The sequence below is a fragment of the Oncorhynchus gorbuscha genome, linkage group LG11 (genome assembly GCF_021184085.1).
Source record: "Oncorhynchus gorbuscha isolate QuinsamMale2020 ecotype Even-year linkage group LG11, OgorEven_v1.0, whole genome shotgun sequence".
NCBI classification, from domain to species: domain Eukaryota; kingdom Metazoa; phylum Chordata; class Actinopteri; order Salmoniformes; family Salmonidae; genus Oncorhynchus; species Oncorhynchus gorbuscha.
In genome coordinates, this window is record NC_060183.1 from 62091137 (window position 1) to 62116409 (window position 25273).

A 25273-nucleotide genomic window follows, 5' to 3' on the forward strand; every position below is an offset into this window, starting at 1 on the left:
AGACCCAACACTCTAAGACTGTCTGGGAAGGAATTTTTTTCACTGGAATTTGTGTGAGGTGGATATTGTATTGTAATGTTAAGCACAAGATGCAATGGTGAAATGTGGGTCATTAGGTTTTTATTCATTGTCCCAACACTGTCAGGGAAATAATTTGTTTGACTGCAATTGTGCAGTTGAATTATTTGTATTGTAGCATGACAAAAGTACAAGTTTGCCAAGCAGACTTGCCAGTAGATTGCTGAAACGTGGGTCCTTGGCTATTTCTTGTACACACAAAACATTAAATTATGGAATCCTTGACAGAAGGATTGTGGGTATCAGTCTAGGGCTCAATCATGCCTTTGAAAGACACATAGAAACTATTCAAGGAGCCAAATCACACTATAACATCTACTCCACATAGAATCATTTATTATTTCCATTTGCTATATTCCAATGATTCGTGTCTGTTTTATTCTTCTCGATCAAGAGCCCGTTACATAAATCTGTCCATGGTTCAGTTGCTTCGCCTATGACTCGTCCCTCCTTAAAAGGCGCAGAATACGGTCAAGGGGGTATTTGACTCAGAGAGTAAATCCGTGATTCTCAGAAACCAGAATCTGTATTAGATCTTTATCTCTGGCAGATGGCCAAATCTCATTAAAAGGAGTGGAATAATCCCTGTTTGAAGATCATACATGGTAACTGTACTGATGGCAACCAGTGTAAAACAATGGTGAGCAGCACCATCTTCTGGTTGAATACAGGAACAACAAAACCAATGACTCCCTCATTCTAGCCAGCAGGAAAGAGATGGAAGTCAGAGGCAGTGTCCCAAATATATGTCCACCATATTCCATGGGTCCTGGTCAAAAGTAGTGCACAATATAGGGAATAGGGTGCCATTTGCGACACAAACAGAGACTTGGTATGAGACGAAGAAAACCCAGGAATCCAATGACAAATTTATTGCATACTACATGACCTGTTACAGCCTTTACAGCGTATAGAGAACATACATGATCAACAAAACAGAATGTATATAGCTCTGACTTCACAGTATACAAATCACAGAACAAAGTAGTACCCTGTTTCACATTTAAATAATACAAAGTGCACAATTAAAGTTCATTAAATTCAACTGCATCAACAACTGTTAAAACAGAACTGTTTTTCTCTCCCAGAAAGAGTAAAGGACCACTGCATTAAAGCTTTACATTCAGAGACCTAAAGAAAGGTATATTATTGGATTATGAGGAGATATTTTGCTGAAAGTACTCCATCAGTCTAGGTGGTTCCAAAAGTGACCCATGCATTACATTGGAATGAAACAAAAAGAAAAAACCATAAACCTTCATATGTACATAACATCGATTTTTTTCTCTAAGCATATTTGGCACCATTTTTTAGCATAGAATACAAGTACAATGTATAACACAGCTTTTGCAATAATTTGGAGGTAATATAACATTCTGGCACAACACAAGAATAAGTATTTATGGAAAGGAAAGAATATATATGAATTCCTTTTCGTTGAGGGCTGTAAAATGACTGAACAACTTCTCCAGTTTGATGCTAAAAAAGCTACATCTGCAGGAGGGATTCGCCCTATAATGAACATAGTCAGAATCAACTCCTGCAGAACCAAACCCTGTCTATAACCATCAAAGGACCAAACACCATATTCACTGACTGCACAAATATGATGTTCAGAGCGCAAATACTACCTATAATAACAACCAACGCACCCTTTCTCAGAAGACAAGAAATCAGTGGTCCTCAACCTCTGACCTGTGGACTGGCACCAGTCCCAGGGATGCTGCTGACCGGCCCATCAGATGGTTAGCTGACAATAATGTAGCCAGATCTCAAGTGCTGTTTTGATATAGGCCTAAGGAGTCCTTCGAGGAGGAAGGACCATAGCAACTTGACGGTTCTTGGTACAAGAGGGACCATTGTTTTCCGGCCCCAGTGGTACAGAAAAGGTTGAGAAGCACAGTTATGTGACACAGAGGTACTGTGGGAACCTTTAAAGGGTCATTTTGGGGAATGTAAACACAACCACTTCATATTTTGTTTTTTAACCCTCAGTTAACCCAGGAGAATGGGGTGCCATGGTTGGTATTATGTGGCACAGCATTTGATGTATTTGGGTTACTTTAAGGGGTTTTCCAGACTTGTCTTAAACCACCTCGACAAACAAAAAGTAGGTATTATTTATATCATTAATAATATATTCAACTATACTATATTTATTAATAACAATATGGGTATAGTAACATCAATATATTGAATTGTTCAACATTATGATATTATATTTATAAATTCTTATGAATATATATATATATATATATATATATGTATATAGGCATCTGCTTGTGTTGAACAGAAGCTGTGCGAGATATGACATAATAATAACTCTAACATCTTTATTTATACTCCTCCAAATAAATGCAAATAAATGCATTCGCCATTGGTCTACGAGGTAAGCCAACCACGAACTGCGATACTGAATATGAATTGAACCCTCCCATGCACAGAGAGGTTTCAAAACAGGTCAAGACTGGTTTCAAAACAGGTAGGTGAAAACCCCTACACAAGTCCAGAGGGGGAAGACTATTGGGGACGCACACAGGCGTACCAAGTAAAACAGCACCCCCTAATGGACAAGCATACAACCTACAGATACATTTCAGATCTAAAGGATTTCCTCAGATTTAGCATTTTGGTCAGTGTCATTTATGGGGCTTCATGAATCATAATACTACCACCTAGGCTAAGAGGTTTCACTGTCACCCACAGGTTAATGGGATTTATCTAGAGTTACATCAAACATCAATTAACGATGATCAACCACTATGGTCCAATGGCAAAGTATACCATCACATTCACTTGTTTTCACTTCGTGATTACATCTCTCTTTATCCTTCCACTTTACACCTTCAACTGTCTGTGCTAAATTTCGCATTGATCGCAACACATTTGTTTTACATCACCAACATATCTGACATAGCAGCAAAACTACATACAAATGTACCACACTGTAATATGAACAGAAAACAAGGAACACTCCATTCCTTCAGTTCATGGAACCTGTATTAACATCTGTGGTGGGGCACAGTACTATGTGTTGATATATGAGCTACTGTAATGAGCATTTCCTGGAGGGGAAAGCTCTTCCAGCTTGATGTATTTACCAGTGATAGAAATACACTTGTATGCCTCAGGCTTTGATTGGCAAGCTGCCTTATAACACCCTGATAACTCCACTGTATCTTCCACAGATGTACCGAACCACCAATCCCATCAGCCTCAACCCCTAAAGAGGAACAAGAAAAGCAACACCAACAAGTAAATGTAAAAGTATATGCCTGGATCCAAGACATGCAGGCAATGTCCACCATCACAGATGGTTTAACTCACTAACAGGTGTAATAACGAACAAGGAAGGATCCCTTCAGCAGCCCAATGAAAAGAGCGAGCACTTCAACACCAAGGCCAATAAAAGATAGCCCGCATGCAATTTGCGCAAAAAGGCAAACAAATGCCCATATTCTTATTCATAACATAACTCCACGTTTGTCTATGCAAATGTACTCAACAATGGCATTGAGAAGCTCACGATATCCACAATCAAAATGACTCGGGTTGAGATCGGAAACAAGAGATAAAGTGAATACCCTGCTGCATCAAGCCACGATAAGCTCTACTTCTGCAATAAGCAGTGGGGCAGTTTTCTACACTGACAAGGAAAAGGTTCATATCCCTCTTTTTGCTATTCTCTAACGGCTACAATTCACTCTCTCTGAGACCCAATGAAGTCTTATGAAAAACAAAGAGAAAAAGATGCCCTCCAAATCAATTCAATTGCCACATATCCCCATTTAAATACCACAGGTTCTGTCCTACTAAATATTGAGACTATACTCTGGAGTTATTTCCATGGATACAAATAATAAAGCTACACACCAACTGGGGTTCAAGCACCATGAGGAACCAGTATTGTGGCATTAAGAGATGGTAGAGCTACAACAGTGCAAGGGCCTCCTGAGCTGGGCAAACTGGAGCCACATGCAGCACACGGTAGCATACGTGTCAGTCTCCCTACTAATGAAGGGGACCGAAATAGGCCCTAACGGAACCAAAATGGACCCGAAATGGTGCTCAAAAGCAGCCAAAATTAAGCCTGAATGGCCACATTGCTGCTCGGTTGTCTTGCACTTCCACTTCAAAGGGTGCATCCTAGAGGCCTGTGAGATCCACGATGGCCTTAATGAAAATGGTGTCGTCGCGGATGTAGGAGTTCTTGGCGTCGAGCTTGGAGAGCGGGCAGAAGAGCGGGCAGCCGCTGGCGATGTTCATCTCACTTACAGGCCTTTGGAAGGAGGAGGAAGTGACGTCGGGCCGGAAGGCATCGATGATGTGCTCCCTGTTACTCTGGTCCAGCAGCATCAGAGTCACCTGGTGAGAGAGAGAGAGTTTGAATTTTAAATCATCTTTATTGGGTCTGGGAGCTCACAACACTATATACACTCATACAAAACCATAGTTACACATCAATTAAAAACAACACCAAATTCTCATCCACAGTAACTAATCATAACAGCCTCTAAATACCCCATATACTCAAACAGTTCAATATTGTTAACCAGTTTGTAATAGGCAAACTCAACTCTGTCTCGCTGCCAACATTCCCTCCAGCATTCCCACCCATCCACAGACCCCTGTCCCCGAATACTGTTCTTTCGGGTCTTCCATATTGCTAATTTGGCTGCCCCTGACACAAAATTAAGCAAAGTAACTACACCCCTTTGACTAAACCTGTACTTTAGCCCAAATATAAACAGTTGGGAAGAGAAAACCTCTCCCAGAGCTGAGAACCAATTAGTGATCAGGTCAATCATCCCGACCAACCTGGGACATTGTAAAAACAAAATGTGCCAGAGTTTCAGACTCAGCACAAAATGGACACCCTTCCAAAACTGTCGGATCCAGATGTACCAGATGCATGTTGGTGGCTATGACTCCATGTATTATCCTCCATTGTAGGTCAGCTATCCTCTTTTCAATAGGCAGTTTGTATAAAGACCTCCAACAGCCTTTTGGGGAGGCACCTGGACCAAACACACCCGCCCACCTCGTCGATTTTACCCCATCCAGGGAAAAGGTAAAGGACACTTTTACACAGATATAATACATGGCCTTCTTTCCCAACACCTTGAACTCCTCCAGCTCCTGGGTCTCGAAGGAAAGCAGCATCCCCACGTCCTTCTCGAAATCCCCCGCCGCAGCACTTACAATCAGTGCAGGGAACACATAATCCAGACCGTCCTTCCACCGATCAGAATTGGAAGTGTCAGTCACATATTGGCAATGAAGTACTGGCAAAGAATTACAGACCTCATCTACGACCTTCCTCAGTAGAAGAGATGATCGGATCCCTGCTCTTTCTCCCAGCGCCTCCAACGATCTGCTCCCGCTCCGCATCAGATGACCCAGCTTAGTTCACCCCACACCTAACAGGCATGAACGTAGGCTGGCTGAAACCATAGCACGGGACTGGATGGCAGTGTTATAAAAAAAAGAGGCTCTTCAAAAAGCCACATCCCTGGTGGCGTACCGGCCTTACGGGACATGACAAAAACCCTCCAAGCCTGCATAGCAGACTGATAAAATGGAGTCCGATCAGACAAATCACCTCCCTCTAACTTTAAGAGGAAAAGATGCTTGTCTAAGCCCAAACAGCCCGCTCTCCTCATCAATGTGTAGACTGTGTCAACCCAGCTAAAACCGTCACTGTGCAACAGTCTCTGGGCTGCTTTTTTGAAGCCGAAAAGCCATGATCCTGGAAGAAATGTCCACCAGACCTTACCCACCCTAATGCAGTTGCAGGTACAGGGATGTAGCTTTAATCCAATGTTGTCCTGACCAAAATAAATTGACAAGGGTCCTCTGAAGCTCTTGTATCAGACCCACAGTGGCTGTAAAATCATTAGTCTATGCCACAGGATAGAGGCAGCAAGATTATTAGCTACCAATACCCTTCCCCTATAAGACAGCTGGGGTAGCACCCACTTCCACCTTGACTGTCTGGCACACACTTTCTGCACTACACCCTCCCAGTTATTTTTCTGAAATTACATCAGAGCCTAGAAGAAACCCCAGTCTTCATCTCATCTCTTCCCCACTGAAGCCCCTCTGGTAACCGTGGAGTGGACCCTATCTGAAGCTGACCTGCCCACAGCGATTCACTCTTTTCCCAATTGACTCTTCCTGAGGAGGCCCTCTCATACACCTTTAAAGCATTTGAGAGAACCTTAACATCCTCATCCCCTGTAATAAAAACTGTCACATCATCTGCATACGCAGACAGTGCTATCGTGGTACCCTTCATTACTCCTGGCACAGAAAAACCAGTAAGCCTCGCTCTTAAAAAAACAAAGAATTGGTTCAATTGCCAGACAATATTACATTCCCGAAATTTGGCATCCGTGCCTGATACCCCTTTGGACGGGGATGTGGCAACTCAAACCACCCCCCACCTTCACCGTACATGAGGCCCCAGCATACAGTAAACTCATCCAAGACAAAAACACATCCCCAAACCCAAAGGCTTTCATTGTTTTGAACAAGTACTGGTGGTCCACATGGTCAAAAGCCTTCCCCTGATCCAATGAAAGTAAACCCACATTCACATCAGACAGTTTACTAATGTCTAACACATCTCTTATTAGAAACAAATTATCAACAATAGAGCCAGATACTCTTTCAACCTTTTTGAGGGACATTTAGATACAATTTTATATTCTGCACACAGCAACGCAACAGGTCGCCAATTTTCTATAAGAGCCAAATCCCCCTTTTTTGGCAACAATGAAAGCACAGCAAGTTGACAAGATACAGGAAGACAACCCTCAGGAAAATATTCACACACCATGTCTTAAAATTCCTCCCCAATAAACCCCCAAAAGTGCTTATAGAACTCAGATGGTAAACCATCGATGCCAGGGGCTCTGCCTGATGAGAGCTGCATAACTGCTGTGGACAGCTCCTGCAGAGTAATGTCAGAATCCAAAGCAACTCTCTGCTCAGGGCCCAATTGAGTACTCAGAGAATCACAATCCTCCACCTTATAGAGGGCAGAGTAGAAATCCACGGCATGTTGGAGCATTTCATCCGTGGTCACCTTCCCATCAGGTAGACAAAGGCAGACCATCTGTTTACGTTGCAATGTCAATACACAGAAGTAAGGTTAGACAGGTTGTATGTATCTGAGCTAGAGGTCGACCGATTATGATTTTTTTTCAACGCCGATACCGATTAATCGGCCGATCTTTATATATATATATATATATATATATATTTTGTAATAATGACAATTACAACAATACTGAATGAACAATGAACACTTTTATTTTAACTTAATATAATACATCAATAAAATCAATTTAGCCTCAAGTAAATAATGAAACATGTTGAATTTGGTTTAAATAATGCAAAAACAAAGTGTTGGAGAAGAAAGTAAAAGTGCAATATGTGTTATGTAAGAAAGCTAACGTTTCAGTTCCTTGCTCAGAACATGAGAACATATGAAAGCTGGTGGTTCCTTTTAACATGAGTCTTCAATATTCCCAGGTAAGAAGTTTTAGGTTGTAGTTATTATTGGAATTATAGGACTATTTCCCTCTATACAATTTGTATTTCATTAACCTTTGACTATTGGATGTTCTTATAGGCACTTTAGTATTGCCAGTGTAACAGTATAGCTTCCGTCCCTCTCCTCACTCCTCCCTGGGCTCGAACCAGCAACACAACGACAACAGCCACCATCGAAGCAGCGTTACCCATGCAGAGCAAGGGGAACAACTACTAGAAGGCTCAGAGTGAGTTACATTTGAATCGCTATTAGCGTTCGCTAACTAGCTTAGCCATTACACTTCGGTTACACCAGCCTCATCTCGGGAGTTGATAGGCTTGAAGTCATAAACAGCGCAATGCTTGACGCACAACGAAGAGCTGCTGGCAAAACTTTCGAAAGTGCTGTTTGAATGAATGTTTACGCGCCTGTTTCTGCCTACCACCGCTCAGTCAGATACTTAGATACTTGTATGCTCAGTCAGATTATATGCAACGCAGGACACGCTAGATAATATCTAGTAATATCATCAACCATGTGTAGTTAACTAGTGATTATGATTGATTGTTTTTTATAAGATACGTTTAATGCTAGCTAGCAGCTTACCTTGGCTTACTGCATTCGCGTAACAGGCAGTCTCCTCGTGGAGTGCAACGAGAGAGAGGCAGGTTGTTATTGAGTTGGACTAGTTAACTGTAAGCTTGCAAGATTGGATCCCCTGAGTTGACAATGTGAAAATCTGTCGTTCTGCCCCTGAACGAGGCAATTAACCCACCGTTCCTAGGCCGTCATTGAAGATAAGAATGTGTTCTTAACTGACTTGCCTAGTTACATAAAGGTATATAAAATACATTTAAAAAAAATTCAAATGTAAAAATCGGCACACAAAAATACCGATTTCCGATTGTTATGAAAACTTTAAATCGGCCCTAATTAATCGGCCATTCCGATTAATCGGTCAACCTCTACTTAGTACCTCCATATAGAAAAAAGAAAGGAAAAGCAGAAAACACCACAGAGAAACCAGACAAGGAGAAAAAAACACCATATGAGGCATGATCATCATCATTGATTTATTTTTCTCTTAACTTATGGCTGCAGGGGCAGTATTGAGTAGCTTGGATGAAAGGTGCCCAGAGTAAACTGCCTGCTCCTCAGTCCCAGTTGCTAATATGTGCATATTATTATTATCACTCTGAAGTTTCTAAAACTGTTTGAATGATGTCTGTGAGTATAACAGAACTCATATGGCAGGCATAAACCTGAGAAGAAATCCAAACAGGAAGTGGGATATCTGAGGTTGGTCGATTTTCAACCCAGCCCCTATTGAATACACAGTGGGATATTGGTTATGTTGCACTTCCTAAGGCCTCCACTAGATGTCAACCGTCTTTAGAAACTTGTTTGAGGATTCTACTGTGAAGTGGGACCGAATGAGAGAGGAATGAGTCAGAGGTCTTCCAGCAGTCATCCGCTGGTCATGCACATTTCACATGAGAGGTATCTCCCGTTTCTTTGCTTTTCTGAAGACAAAGGAATTCTCCGGTTGGAATATTATTGAAGTTTAATGTTAAAAACATCCTAAAGATTGATTCCATACATCGTTTGACATGTTTCTACAGACAGTAACGGAACTTTTTGACATTTCGTCTGCAACTAGGGAACGCGCTTCATAACTTTAGATTTGTTTACCAAACGTGCTAGCAAAAGTAGCTCTTGGACATAAATGATGGACATTATCAAACTAAATCAAACATTTAATGTGTAACATGAAGTCCTATGAGTGTCATCTGATGAAGATCATCAAAGGTTAGTGATTAATTTTATCTCTATTTGTGCTTTTTAGTTAGCCTCTCTTTGGCTGAAAAAATGGCAGATTTCTTTCTGTGACTTGGCGGTGACCTAACATAATCGTTTGTGGTGTAAAGCCTATTTGAAATTGGAAACTTTGGTGGGATTAACAACAAAATTACCTTTAAAATGTTTGAGGAATTTTAATTATGAGATTTCTGTTGTTTGAATTTGGCGCTCTGCACTTTCACTGGCTGTTGCCATATCAATCCCGTTAACGGGATTGCAGCCCTAAGAAGCTGACCACGTTTCCCACTACCTTTTGCTGCAGTGACAGCAGTAGTAAATGTCCTCAACGCTTCTCCTCACTCAGCTTGTCTAACCCCACTGTCTTCTGTAACACCACAGCTGACCTCACAAACTTATCAACATCAAAAAAATCTGCCAATTTCACAGATTTCCCAAAAGTCTGATCCAGGAACCCATTTACCTCCTCTAGACTGTAAATTGAGTCTTCATCAGCTGCTATCGTATCAGGAGAGATATCCATATCCTTATTCTCCTCAACTGAGCCCACAGACCACTGACTCCCCTCTACCACATCCCTCTCAACACTTGCAACCCATCACTCGTACCAGGCATCTCCTCCACTACCTGGGAGACTAGCCCCACCTGAGCCCCCACCTGAGCCCCCTCCTGTACCCCATTACTCGTAGTGGGCATCTCCTCCACTACCTGGGAGCCTAGCTCCACATGACCCCCCTCCTGTGCCCCGTGACTCGTCGTGGGCAACTCCAGTCTGGAAATGATTCTTCGGATCTGTCCTTACCTTCTACAACAATATTTTTCTGCTGCATAGCATTTTCCTCTGGTAGAAGTTGCAACTCCGTGCCCTCAACACTGACAACTTGTTCCTCAAAAACAGGTGCGTGTGGCTGCTCAACCACTGTCGACCCACTTCTCCCTACATCACTGGGCCCAGGCGTTACGAGGACCACCTGCGCCCCCCCCCCCCCCCCCCCTCCGCCTTCTCCCTTTTCGGGCAAGCATATCGCTTATGGCAATAGCTCAATGGGAATAAACGGCGGTATATTCGAAATCGTTATCCTTGTTGACAGAGAAAAAAGCGGCGTAACTAGAATAAACATACCTTTAAGAAGTACGCCATGCTCAACCATACGATCAACAAGACGCCCTTCTTTAAGAAGTACACCATGCTCAACCATACGATCAACAAGACGCCCTTCTTTAAGAAGTACACCATGCTCAACCATACGATCAACAAGACGCCCTTCTTTAAGAAGTACGCCATGCTCAACCATACGATCAACAAGACACTCTTCTTTAAGAAGTACGCCATGCTCAACCATACGATCAACAAGACGCCCTTCTTTAAGAAGTACGCCATGCTCAACCATACGATCAACAAGACGCCCTTCTTTAAGAAGTACACCATGCTCAACCTATACGATCAACAAGACACTCTTCTTTAAGAAGTACGCCATGCTCAACCATACGATCAACAAGACGCCCTTCATTAAGAAGTACGCCATGCTCAACCATACGATCAACAAGACGCCCTTCTTTAAGAAGTACACCATGCTCAACCATACGATCAACAAGACGCCCTTCTTTAAGAAGTACACCATGCTCAACCATACGATCAACAAGACACTCTTCTTTAAGAAGTACGCCATGCTCAACCATACGATCAACAAGATGCTCTTCTTTAAGAAGTACACCATGCTCAACCATACGATCAACAAGACGCTCTTCTTTAAGTTCACCATGCTCAACCATACGATCAACAAGACACTCTTCTTTAAGAAGTACACCATGCTCAACCATACGATCAACAAGATGCTCTTCTTTAAGAAGTACACCATGCTCAACCATACGATCAACAAGACGCCCTTCTTTAAGAAGTACACCATGCTCAACCATACGATCAACAAGACACTCTTCTTTAAGAAGTACGCCATGCTCAACCATACGATCAACAAGATGCTCTTCTTTAAGAAGTACACCATGCTCAACCATACGATCAACAAGACGCTCTTCTTTAAGAAGTACGCCATGCTCAACCATATGATCAACAAGACGCTCTTCTTTAAGAATTACACCATGCTCAACCATACGATCTACAAGACGCTCTTCTTTAAGAAGTACACCATGCTCAACAAGATGCTCTTCTTTAAGAAGCACACCATGCTCAACCATACGATCAACAAGACGCTCTTCTTTAAGAAGTATGCCATGCTCAACCATACGATCAACAAGACGCTCTTCTTTAAGAAGTACACCATGCTCAACAAGACGCTCTTCTTTAAGAAGTACTCCATGCTCAACCATACGATCAACAAGACGCTCTTCTTTAAGAAGTACGCCATGCTCAACCATACGATCAACAAGACGCTCTTCTTTAAGAAGTACGCCATGCTCAACCATACGATCAACAAGACGCTCTTCTTTAAGAAGTACACCATGCTCAACCATACGATCAACAAGACACTCTCCTTTAAGAAGTACGCCATGCTCAACCATACGATCAACAAGACGCTCTTCTTTAAGAAGTACACCATGCTCAACCATACGATCAACAAGACGCTCTTCTTTAAGTTCACCATGCTCAACCATACGATCAACAAGACTCTCTTCTTTAAGAAGTACGCCATGCTCAACCATACGATCAACAAGACGCTCTTCTTTAAGAAGTACACCATGCTCAACCATACGATCAACAAGACACTCTTCTTTAAGAAGTACACCATGCTCAACCATACGATCAACAAGACACTCTTCTTTAAGAAGTACACCATGCTCAACCATACGATCAACAAGACACTCTTCTTTAAGAAGTACACCATGCTCAACCATACGATCAACAAGACACTCTTCTTTAAGAAGTACACCATGCTCAACCATACGATCAACAAGACGCTCTTCTTTAAGAAGTACACCATGCTCAACCATACGATCAACAAGACACTCTCCTTTAAGAAGTACACCATGCTCAACCATACGATCAACAAGACGCTCTTCTTTAAGAAGTACACCATTCAACCATTCTACAAGAAGTACACCATGCTCAACCATACGATCTACAAGACGCTCTTCTTTAGAAGTACACCATGCTCAACCATACGATCAACAAGACACTCTTCTTTAAGAAAAACCACCACCGCTTTATTCATCCATGACGCATAAGCAACATTCTCATAGCATGCCTTCTCTCGACCAAAAACTCCTCCAGTGACAGTAGCTTCAGTAACACACCTAAAGCCGTGCCGAAGTGACAGAGACTGCGTCCCCACGCCAAAGCCAGGGTAATTTAGACACAAACAACAATATACTTAATTTTACCACAACAACTAAATAAAAATAATGATAACCGTAATCATGTAGAGGAAGAAAAAAAGATACCAAGAAAAGGAAACGTAAAAGAAAAAACAGGATATGTAACTCTACACAACACTCACACTCACTCATACATACACTCATCCCCAGCATTCAGAGAGAGAGAGAGTGAGTTCTCAATTGGTACAAAATATATAGAGTACTGCACAATTACGTAGATTGAAAAATAAGCTCAACTGGACACCTTAATGAGGCAGTGAATGAACTGACAGAGAAAGCATGGGGGCATTCTACACCATTAAAAAACAAATTCAAATTGAAATACCTATAACAATTTGGCTAAAACGAATTGAATGTGTCATTGAACCAATTGCACTTTATGGCAGCAGGTATGGGGTCCACTTGTAAAACAAGACATCACCCAATAGGACAAACACCCCATTTGAAACCCTGCATGCAGAGTTCTGTAAGATCCTCCTACATGTCCAGAGGAAAACTACAAACACTGCATGCAGGGCAGAATTAGGCCAATATTCACGAATAATAAAAAAGAATAATAACAAAAGAGCAATTACGTTATGGAAACATCTAAAATACAGTGACCCCCTCTCATATCATTACCAAGCCCTGCAATGCCAAGAGCTGAGCAAAGAAAAAGTCCCCTCATCCAGCTGGTCCTGGGGCTGAGTTCACAAACCTGTTCTACTAACACACTGAAGCCTCAGGACCAAAACATCCAATCAATCAGAATAAACCAAATTACAACACAGTCAAAACAAAACTATATTACCTATTGGGAAACACAAGCACAAAGCAATATGCAGTACTATCTGGTCCTAAATCGACAGTACACTGTGGCTAACTATTTGACCATTTTTACTGATCAAAACCTTAGAAACACCTTGACAAAGTACAGGCTCAGTGAGCACAGCCTTGCCATTAAGAAGGTTAAACACAGGAAAACATGGCTCCCTGTAGATGAAAGGCTGTGCAACCACTGCACCACAGCAGAACCGGAGACAGAGCTGCATTTTCTGACAAAATATCAAAAATATAAAACAAGAATGTCATTTCCCCAGAATTGAAACCCTTATTCAAGGCTTCAAAGTCCTCTCTGATGAGAACAGGCTCCCCATCCTGTTGGGGGAGGACACACACAGCTGTGGGTTGGCAGCTCACTATGTACATTGCAGGCCTACCATAAGATGTGGGACAGTGTCTGACAGACCAACCAACCTGTCCTCTATGCTTATTGTAATTGTTGTTGCTCAATGTATGGTTATTTTGACCCTTGATTATTGGTGTTACTGATTATTATTATTTTAATTATGTTAATATTGTAAATCTCCAAAGTAAGTTTTGGCAATATGTACATTGTTACATCATGCCAATAAAGCAAATTGAATTGAGACAGAGATACAGAGAGAGATACAGAAAGTGTGAGGGATAGACCTCATGAGTGCAAACCAGATGACTTCACAAACCTGCCAGCTGCCATTCTGACTTTACCTCAACAACTCTGTCTGACATAAGATGAGAACCACAACTCTGTCTGACATAAGATGAGAACAACAACTCTGTCTGACATAAGATGAGAACAACAACCCTGTCTGACATAAGATGAGAACAACAACCCTGTCTGACATAAGATGAGAACCACAACTCTGTCTGACATAAGATGAGAACAACAACTCTGTCTGACATAAGATGAGAACAACAACCCTGTCTGACATAAGATGAGAACAACAACCCTGTCTGACATAAGATGAGAACCACAACTCTGTCTGACATAAGATGAGAACCACAACTCTGTCTGACATAAGATGAGAACAACAACTCTGTCTGACATAAGATGAGAACCACAACTCTGTCTGACATAAGATGAGAACAACAACTCTGTCTGACATAAGATGAGAACAACAACTCTGTCTGACATAAGATGAGAACAACAACTCTGTCTGACATAAGATGAGAACAACAACTCTGTCTGACATAAGATGAGAACAACAACTCTGTCTGACATAAGATGAGAACAACAACTCTGTCTGACATAAGATGAGAACAACAACCCTGTCTGACGCAAGATGAGAACTGACATAAGATGAGAACAACAACTCTGTCTGACATAAGATGAGAACAACAACCCTGTCTGACATAAGATGAGAACAACAACTCTGTGAGAACTGACATAAGATGAGAACCACAACTCTGTCTGACATAAGATGAGAACCACAACTCTGTCTGACATAAGATGAGAACAACAACTCTGTCTGACATAAGATGAGAACCACAACTCTGTCTGACATAAGATGAGAACAACAACTCTGTCTGACATAAGATGAGAACAACAACTCTGTCTGACATAAGATGAGAACAACAACTCTGTCTGACATAAGATGAGAACCACAACTCTGTCTGACATAAGATGAGAACAACAACTCTGTCTGACATAAGATGAGAACAACAACTCTGTCTGACATAAGATGAGAACAACAACTCTGTCTGACATAAGATGAGAACAACAACCCTGTCTGACATAAGATGAGAACAACAACTCTGTCTGACATAAGATGAGAACAACAACTCTGTCTGACATAAGATGAGAACAACAACTCTGTCTGACATAAGATGAGAACAACAACTATGTCTGACATAAGATGAGAACAACAACTCTGTCTGACATAAGATGAGAACAACAACCCTGTCTGACATAAGATGAGAACAACAACCCTGTCTGACATAAGATGAGAACAACAACTCTGTCTGACATAAGATGAGAACCTCAACTCTGTCTGACATAAGATGAGAACAACAACTCTGTCTGACATAAGATGAGAACAACAACCCTGTCTGACATAAGATGAGAACAACAACTCTGTCTGACATAAGATGAGAACAACAACTCTGTCTGACATAAGATGAGAACCACAACTCTGTCTGACATAAGATGAGAACCACAACTCTGTCTGACATAAGATGAGAACCACAACTCTGTCTGACATAAGATGAGAACCACAACTCTGTCTGACATAAGATGAGAACCACAACTCTGTCTGACATAAGATGAGAACAACAACTCTGTCTGACATAAGATGAGAACAACAACCCTGTCTGACATAAGATGAGAACAACAACCCTGTCTGACATAAGATGAGAACCTCAACTCTGTCTGACATAAGATGAGAACAACAACCCTGTCTGACATAAGATGAGAACAACAACCCTGTCTGACATAAGATGAGAACCTCAACTCTGTCTGACATAAGATGAGAACAACAACCCTGTCTGACATAAGATGAGAACAACAACCCTGTCTGACATAAGATGAGAACAACAACCCTGTCTGACATAAGATGAGAACAACAACCCTGTCTGACATAAGATGAGAACAACAACCCTGTCTGACATAAGATGAGAACAACAACTCTGTCTGACATAAGATGAGAACAACAACCCTGTCTGACATAAGATGAGAACCTCAACTCTGTCTGACATAAGATGAGAACAACAACCCTGTCTGACATAAGATGAGAACAACAACCCAACTCTGTCTGACATAAGATGTCTGAGAACAACAACCCTGTCTGACATAAGATGAGAACAACAACCCTGTCTGACATAAGATGAGAACAACAACCCTGTCTGACATAAGATGAGAACACAACCCTGTCTGACATAAGATGAGAACAACAACCCTGTCTGACATAAGATGAGAACAACAACTCTGTCTGACATAAGATGAGAACATAAGATGAGAACACATACTCTGTCTGACATAAGATGAGAACAACAACTCTGTCTGACATAAGATGAGAACAACAACTCTGTCTGACATAAGATGAGAACAACAACTCTGTCTGACATAAGATGAGAACAACAACTCTGTCTGACATAAGATGAGAACGACAACTCTGTCTGACATAAGATGAGAACAACAACTCTGTCTGACATAAGATGAGAACGACAACTCTGTCTGACATAAGATGAGAACCACAACTCTGTCTGACACTTGACTGGGTCGCCCTCTTTTCACCTCTTTGTTGATTAATGATTATTTACAAATAAAAAGAGTACGAACAAAACAATGTCTGATATAGAAAACGTAATAAATCATAGAATTAGATATTTATAATCTCCATTACAGACATGTTTCCTGCCAGGACAACGAGAAAGAGAATTCCACAAAAGCATGTCTGATTTATACGTCACGCGTGTCATGCAAAATCAAAATTGTGTTGCACATTTTAACATAAATTTGAAGATATACAGTACCAGTCCAAAGTTTGGACACACCTACTCATTCAAGGGTTTTTCCTTATTTTTGCTATTTTCTTCATTGTAGAATAATATTGAAGACATAAAACTATGAAATAACACATATGGAATCATGTAGTAACCAAAAAAGTGTTAAACAAATCTAAATATATCTTATATTTGTGATTCTTCAAAATAGCCACCCTTTGCCTTGATGACAGCTTTGCACACTCTTGGTATTCTGTCAACCAGCTTAATGAGGTTGTCACCTGGAACGCATTTCAATTAACAGATGTGCCTTGTTAAAAGCTCATTTGTGGAATTTCTTTCCTTCTTAATGCGTTTGAGACAATCAGTTGTGTTGTGACAAGGTAGGGGTGGTATACAGAAGATAGCCCTATTTGGTAAAATACCAAGTCCATATTAAGGCAAGAACAGCTCAAATAAGCAAAGAGAAATTACAGTCCATCATTACTTTAAGACATGAAGGTCAGTCTATACGAAAAATTTCATGAAATGTGAAAGTTTCTTCAAGTGTAGTTGCAAAAACCATCAAGCACTATGATGAAACTGGCTACAGGAAAGGAAGACTCAAGAGTTACCTCTGCTGAAGAGGATAAGTTCATTAGAGTTACCAGCCTCAAAAATGTAAGCCCAAATAAATGCTTCACAGAGTTCAAGTAACAGACATCTCAACATCAACTGTTCAGAGGCCACTCATTGAATCAGGCCTTCATGGTCGAATTGCTGCAATAAAACCACTACTAAAGGACACCAATAAGAAGAAGAGACTTGCTTGGGCCAAGAAACACAAGCAATGGACATTAGTCCGGTGGAAATCTGTCCTTTGGTCTGATGAGTCCAAATTTGAGATTTTTTCCAACCACCGTGACTTTGTGAGAAACAGAGTAGGTGAATGGATGATCTCCGTATGTGTGGTTCCCACCGTGAAGCATGGAAATGAGGTGTGATGGTGTGGGGGTGCTTTGCTAGTGACACTCTGTGATTTATTTAGAATTTAAGGCACACTTAAACAGCATGGCTATCACAGCATTCTGCAGCGATACGCCATCCCATCTGGTTTGCGCTTAGTGGGACTACAATTTGTTTTTCAACAGGACGATGACCCAACAAACTTCCAGGCTATGTAAGGGCTATTTGACCAAGAAGGAAAGTGATGGAGCGCTGTATAAGATGACCTGGTCTCCACAATCACCCAACCTCATCCCAATTGAGATGGTTTGGGATGAGTTGGACCACAGCGTAAAGGGAAAACAACCAACAAGTGCTCAGCATATGTAGGAACTCGTTCAAGACTGTTGGAAAAGCATTCCAGGTGAAGCTGGTTGAGAGAATGCCAAGCGTGTGCAAAGCTGTCATCAAGGCAAAGGGTGGCTACTTTGAAGAATCTCAAATATATAATAATAATAATAATAATAATAATAATAAATATATATATATATAATATAAATATATTTTGATTTGTTTAACACTTGTTTGGTTACTACATAATTCCATATGTGTTATTTCATAGTGTTGGTGTCATCACTATTATTCTACAATGTAGAAAATAATAAAAATAAAGAAAAACCCTTGAATGAGTATGTGTGTCCAAATGTTTGACTGGTACTTGTATAAATTACAGGATTTGTGTGGATTTCAATATACAGCATGTAAAATGTATGACCTTCTAATGCATTTTCTATGCATTTTCTAAATGAGTCCCCTGGTCCTTACCTTCTGGTTGAAGGGCCATTTGAGCAGAGCATCACTCAGTCCCCTCATCACCACAAAGAACAGAGACAGGTGGCTGCCACGCCCTGTCCCGTCCCCGTTCAGGTAGATCCGCAGACACATCTTGTAGCCGTATTTACTGGTGTAGAAGGCTGTTGGGGAAAAACAGACATATTTTATAGCCATATTTACTGGTGCAGAAGGCTGAAAAACGGTGATTTAAATATTATTATGGAAACACAATAGCCTACGTTTTGCACTGTCATTATGACTTGCACTACTACGGTATAATATAGTCTCAATATGGTTGTTCTGGTTTTCGGCCTTGACTCGGTCTCGAAGCCCCTTTGTTCTCAGTCTTAACACGGACTGCAATAGTTCTGGTTTACCTGGTGAGAACATGGCAGGAGCTCGGCCAGCGATGGCATCCTGTCTTTTTTTGGTAAAGTCAGAAATCCTCCAGATGAAGACGCCGTCGAATGTGGTGCCCGATATCTCCCTCAGCCTGCCTTCCATCTCTGCTACCGTCAGGTCTTTCAGCCCCACCGTCCTCTCCAGCTGCCGCACCTGAGACACACACACACAAATATGTGTTGGCTTCTATGAAGTCAATAACCTATCGTGGAGAATTGCAAGATTATGTTTTAATGCTTGTAAGATTGTTATAAGAATAGTTGTTACATTAGACAGAATAGAGTATTGTGTGTGTGTTCCACTGAGGATGGGCCTCTATGAGATAGCACTGACAGAGGAGATTTACGATGTCTTTGGGTAATAAAGCCTAAAGAGCATTCCAGATAGTAAAGGTAATGTTTTTGTGCTATACCGTACCAGGGTGAGACGGGTTCCAGTTTGGTGAGGAGGGGGCCAGACACTGGTCTTTACAATGAGAACTGTTGACACAGCAGTAACTGTCTGCTATGTTTTAAAGATATTTTTCATACAAATCTGAATCTTTGTGAACTGTTCCTAAGATCTGTGGTTCGTCATGTAAGTTGAGAGGGGTGTATCTTGGCTATAAAAGATCTTTGTACTTTTCTGGTGGTACTTTTCAATGGTTCATTAGAGATAGCGCATCATTGAAAGTCAAAAAAGGACTATTGCAAAGCTCTTAATATAATATATGTAGTTTAAGTGTAACTCTGACTGAGGTGTAGTTTGTAACTCTGGTAATTTGGTCAAGCAGAAAAATGCCACCACAATCCTCAGAACCTCCAGCTTTATACCCCAGTAAGTCATGCCATTGAATTAACATGTTGGATAGGGATGTATAAATGAAATGACTGAATTTAATTTCAGCTTCAGGGCCTTATTACCTTGTTGCTCAGGGCCTCAATCTTATCCTGGTCTAGGCGATGCTGTCTGTTACTGGCCTCCATGGTTGTGGCAAAGCGCTCCACCTCTCGGTTCAACACGCAAACCACATTCTCAAACATCCCCGCCTTCACCTCCAGATCGGTGCACCTGCGTCCCAGCTCCGCCACCTTGGTCTTCTCACTGTGGAGCTGTAGCTCCAGGGCCGCCCCCACCGAGCTGGGCAAGGGGGTGAAGGAGGTGGACACAGTCAGGGTGGGGGCCAGGGCGGGAGGTGGAGGCAGGGGAAGAGCTAGGGCGGGAGGCCCGGAGAGGCCCGGGGAGGAAGAAGAGTTGGTGGCCCCCTGCACGGGAGGCCCAGTGGATGTAGTGCTGAGCTGGGAGACGCGTGCCTCCAGCTCCCTGAGGGAATGGTGGAGCTCCAGGAGCTTGTTTCCAGCCAGCTCCAGGCCTTGCGGCTGCAGGCCCTCCATGCTCACCTTCATGGATGGAGAGGAAGAAAATAAGGTAGGTAAAGTAAACACAGAGTAAGTAAATGCTAATGCAAACAACCATATTTTAGCGCAGTGTTATTCAAACTTTTTCAGCAGGGACGCCATTTTTTCCACCAGAATTTCTGGGGACCCCATTTTTTTAGCATTAATTTCTCACGACCCCACCCCAAATCCAACTCATCCCAAACCAACCATAAAATAGGTACATTTCGATTTTTACATCAGCACATAACCTTCAATTAATTATGTTTTCATCTCTTAACAAAACAAAAGGAAACAAATAAATACATCTACTCAAGAAAATTGTATTTCATTATCTTTCTCAACAATATTTTTATATAGTCCCATATAATATCTTGTACTTTAATAATAATTTTTGGGACGACCCCATTGCAGTTCCGCTGCAACCCCGACTTTGAATACCACTGCTTTAGTGTGTGTGTAATGGGCACTTACGCTCCACTACATCCATTCTCATCCTCACCTTCATCCCCATAATGTAGTGCAGCAGCAAGTTGAGGTGCTCGTAGGCGCAGGCCCTCTCGTGGTCATGGATCCTCTCCTTCTCCACCTGTACAGAGAGAGGGGGAGAGGAGAGCTGTTCTAACAGTAGCACTGAATTATTACCAGGTAATATTTAAGAAATAACATGGTAAATAGTAATTACACAGTAACAACCTCGTTTGTTTAATTAGGATTCATTAAAACCATAGCTCTGAAGAGATAAGAAAGCTACTTACTGACATATCACACCCAACAACATGGAATCTGCATGGAGTTCTGAATTTGCTGCAGAACTTAATGTGGTCCACGTACTAGGGAAAGAGCCAAAGGCGAAACAATACACAATGATTTGACAAGTTCTACAGCTATTTCGAACAACAACCTTCTTAAAAGAGTGGATTATTTTCTCTCAATATTGAGCTTCCTTTTCCGTGATGCATTTTCCAAACGCATTCAGTCGCGTTTGGCTATAATTGGCTATATTGTGTATGTTGAAACTTTAAGAACTCACCTTCTCCCTGGGTATTTTCTTCTTGGCACAGCCTTCACAGATCATGGGGTACTTGGGGCAGATCTCGTCGTGGGCCTAAATAAAAGACGTGTTCTTGTATAGCTTCTTACAAATATTGACCCTAAATGTTCCTTGCAAAATTGATACGATCGTAAGCCAGCCATTTGAAAGATTTCACAAATAAACAGATGGATGGACGTTCTCTCTCGGAGCATGCATCATTTCTCACCTTGATGTTTTTGAAATGGAATGGTTCCTTGCAGTACTTGCAGTTGAGAGTTCTCTCAGGGCACTCTCGCTCGTTGTGGCGTTCCTGTTCGTTGAAGCGGATCTGCTCTTTACAGGAGGGGCAGGGGATGATCATGTAGTCACACTTCCCCTCGTGGCTCAACTGTAAGTGACGGAAAATAAAGTTAGGATTAATTTGGCTTTAGTATATGTTCAGAACAGCCTAAACAAGGATCTTCGGTCAAACTGATCATGAAGCAAGAACACAGCAAAGCAAATACAGTATTGAGGTGCATTGCTTATAACCATCTGTGGCACCATTTCTTTTTTCAACAAAAATGTCCGTCTAAATGCTTCGTTTGAATGATGAAGAGGTTTATAATCAGTCTAAAACCACGCTCAACTAACCTCATATTCTTTAATATTGCCTTTCCAGGTACAGCCTTCGTTGATGCAGACAACAGAGAGGTTTTCGACCTCTCGTCGAGCTGCGTTGTCAGGAAAAGCCTGCAGAAGTGAGAGCAAACTAACATGCAAACTAACATTTCGCCAAGGCTTTTTTCTTTACAGTGAGTCTGTACTGTTTCCGAATGCTCCATTTATGATTGAGAGGTGTTTGTGTGTGTGTGTGTGTGTGTGTGTGTGTGTGTGTGTGTGTGTGTGTGTGTGTGTGTGTGTGTGTGTGTGTGTGTGTGTGTGTGTGTGTGTGTGTGTGTGTGTGTGTGTGTGTGTGTGTGTGTGTGTGTGTGTGTGTGTGTGTGTGTGTGTGTGTGTGTGTGTGTGTGTGCGCACGCTCCAAATAACATGGACACATATTATTTGAAGGGTACATTTTGATCTTACTTGTTCTTTGAGAGGATAGAGTGACACTGTAATGAAAGACGCATTTTGTAGAAACTTACACAGCCTTGTTTTAGAATCGACGTGGGCTCTTCAAAAATGTCCTCTTTGATACAAGCACTGCATTTCTGAGGTCCATCTCTGTAATGGGAATATTATGTCAACAAACAGTACAAAATAACAGTACAGTGTGTCATATTGTCAAATGTGTAATATATTCATCAGGCATCATAACCTGGGGGTGCATTTCAATAGTCTAAAGTTTCTTCCTTAGGTTTTACCAGAACAGTACTTACACATTACAGGTAAAGGAGAAAATACAGACGATTGTATACAGTTGAGATAGTCGTTGAACTCCCACCTGACAGTCCTATTGAAGCAGTAGGAACAGAAGCGGTGTCCACACTGGGCTTGGAAGGGCCTCCGCAGCAGCTTCTGACAGCAGTTACACAGGTGTTTATCTTCCAGCTTGTTGGCCAGGATCTGTTTGGGGAAGCCGGGTTTGTTGCTCTCCATGGACGACGGAGGGGATGGTTCTTCCGTGGCCATGATTCCCTCAGTACGCCTAAGACCTGGCAACAACAACATCAGAGTCCAAATTAACTTGAAAAGTTTACGATGAAGGCATATTTTTCTGATGTGTTGATGACATGGTAAAGCTAGATTATCAGTGAGTGCAGGTCTCCATCTGAATATCTTTTGGAAACCAAACTATACTACTATTTAATAAAGACTGAGAGAAAGGTACTGCAGACAGTAGGCCACTGCTTTTTCTGGATATGACACTAATACAATACTACGTCAGTCAGGTCAGAGAGATAGACAATTTGGCAGATCTGATGTATTTTCCAGTATGTATTTCTTGTTTAGGTGGTGGCATTATAGCCCAATGCCCATAATAAACAATTGGCATGGTATGGCATCTAGCCTGATCATTTTGCATTCAAAAAAGCTTGTCATTGTATTAGAAGAGAAAATAATTATACTGAACAAAAATAAGAACGCAACATTCGACAATTTCAACGATTTTACTGAGTTGCAGTTCATATAAGGAAATCAGTCAATTGAAATAAATGTATTTGGCCCTAATCTATGGATTTCACACGACAGGGGCGCTTGAAAACCATGGTTATTTCTGTTTGTTTTATTTTTATATTTTTGTAAAGGTAATGGACTTGAAATTGAGGAGCCAGGCCCAGCCAAACATAATTTGTTTTCCCCACAAAAGGGCTTTATTACAGACAGAAATACTCTGCAATTTCATGGCTGGTCTCAGATAATCCTGCAGATGAAGAAGCCAGATGTGGAGGTCCTGGGCTGGCGTGGTTACACATGGTCTGCGGTTGTGAGGATGGTTGGACGTACTGTCAAATTCTCTAAAACAACGTTGGAGGCCACTTACGGTAGAGAAATTAACATAAATAATCTGGCAACAACTCTGGTGGACATTCCTACAGTCAGTCAGCATGCCAATTGCACATTTCCTCAAAACTTGAGACATCTGGGGCATTGTGTTGTGTGAGAAAACTGCACATTTTAGAGTGGCCTTGTATTGTCCTCAGCACAAGGTGCACCTGTGTGCGGTTTAATCAGCTTCTTGATATGCCACTATCAGGTGGATGGATTATCTTGAAAAAGGATAAATACTCACTGAACAGGGATGTAAAAAAATGTCTGCACAACATTTGAGAGAAATAATATTTTTGTGCTTAAAGAGAATTTCGGGAAATGTTTATTTCAGCTCATGAAACATGGGACCAACACTTTACATGTTGCGTTTATATTTTTGTTCAGTACGTATTTTTCTATAGTTTGAAACATTATGGTTTAGCAGACACCATCGACCACATGGATCTACGGTCTGCTTGTACTAATACATGCATCGTGCATAAATAAAAACAGTTATTGACACTATCAACGACAACTTCAATGCAGCTTGCCAGGCATTGTGAGAAATAGCAAAAGGCCGGTCTCCCTTTGTTTACATTTCGAGTCAGCAGTCATAGCGCCGTGTAGCTCGCGCTACAGTCGTGTCAGAACAGTTGATGGTCGGGTCATCACACAAAAATGCTCCGTGCATAGTCAGACATTGCGAAAGATGCTTACAAATGGTAAATCCATTGTTGCTCTCGTCTGCTTTCCCCTATCGTAGTTGCTAAGCTATCAGCATCTTTAGCTGGAGATGGGGTACCCTGCATTCCAGCCGCCACGCCCCTTTAAAAGCAGGTGCACAAAACAGTTTGCTGCGAAAATGGTTTGGCATTGAAAATGGACGGTATTGCAATTACATTAAACTTACCCGCGTTTTAAACTGTCATCGCTTGCAGAGACAGTAGAATACTCCTAGTCGCAGCCCCGCGCGCGTTAAATTTACAGATGTTGCATGATGTGACTCTCCAGAATGATTCTGTTTTCTTTAATGTTAACGACATAATACATATGGTACGGAGAAGCGATGGCTGTTATTGTTCAATTTCGCCATTGCACTTTGCAGTGTGGGTGTTACGTCATGTGCAGCCTTAACATGGGTTGACAGACAGGCCAAATGTAAAGGGGGTGCCTCCTAACGATATTCCATTGCTAATGGTTTCATATGACTACATTTAAAATAATGAAAATATAGGCACT

The 25273-nt window shown here is 41.6% G+C and overlaps 1 protein-coding gene across 1 annotated transcript; it reads right to left on the reverse strand.

Moving 5' to 3' along the window:
• Positions 1 to 957: 957 nt before the first annotated feature.
• Positions 958 to 25145, reverse strand: LOC124049064 (TNF receptor-associated factor 2-like). Its single transcript, XM_046370394.1, has 12 exons — positions 24945 to 25145; positions 23007 to 23217; positions 22708 to 22786; positions 22214 to 22312; positions 21807 to 21968; positions 21578 to 21652; positions 21303 to 21377; positions 21047 to 21133; positions 20071 to 20547; positions 19144 to 19321; positions 18758 to 18906; positions 958 to 4443 (listed from the first exon to the last, which is right to left on the reverse strand). The coding sequence occupies exons 2-12, from the start codon at positions 23192 to 23194 to the stop codon at positions 4225 to 4227; spliced, it is 1788 nt and encodes a 595-aa protein (XP_046226350.1). The 5' UTR covers positions 23195 to 23217; positions 24945 to 25145; the 3' UTR covers positions 958 to 4224.
• Positions 25146 to 25273: the final 128 nt, after the last annotated feature.

What these genes read in the sequence shown, in the direction of transcription:
- LOC124049064 (XM_046370394.1), bottom strand. Translation starts at nt 23,194, where the DNA reads ATGGCCACGGAAGAACCATCCCCTCCGTCGTCCATGGAGAGCAACAAA. An exon ending in TGCTTCAATAGGACTGTCAG is followed by an intron (nt 22,787 to 23,006) that starts GTGGGAGTTCAA and finishes TTCCCATTACAG; the next exon opens with AGATGGACCTCAGAAATGCA. An exon ending in TCCTGCCATGTTCTCACCAG is followed by an intron (nt 18,907 to 19,143) that starts GTAAACCAGAAC and finishes TTTCCCCAACAG; the next exon opens with CCTTCTACACCAGTAAATAC.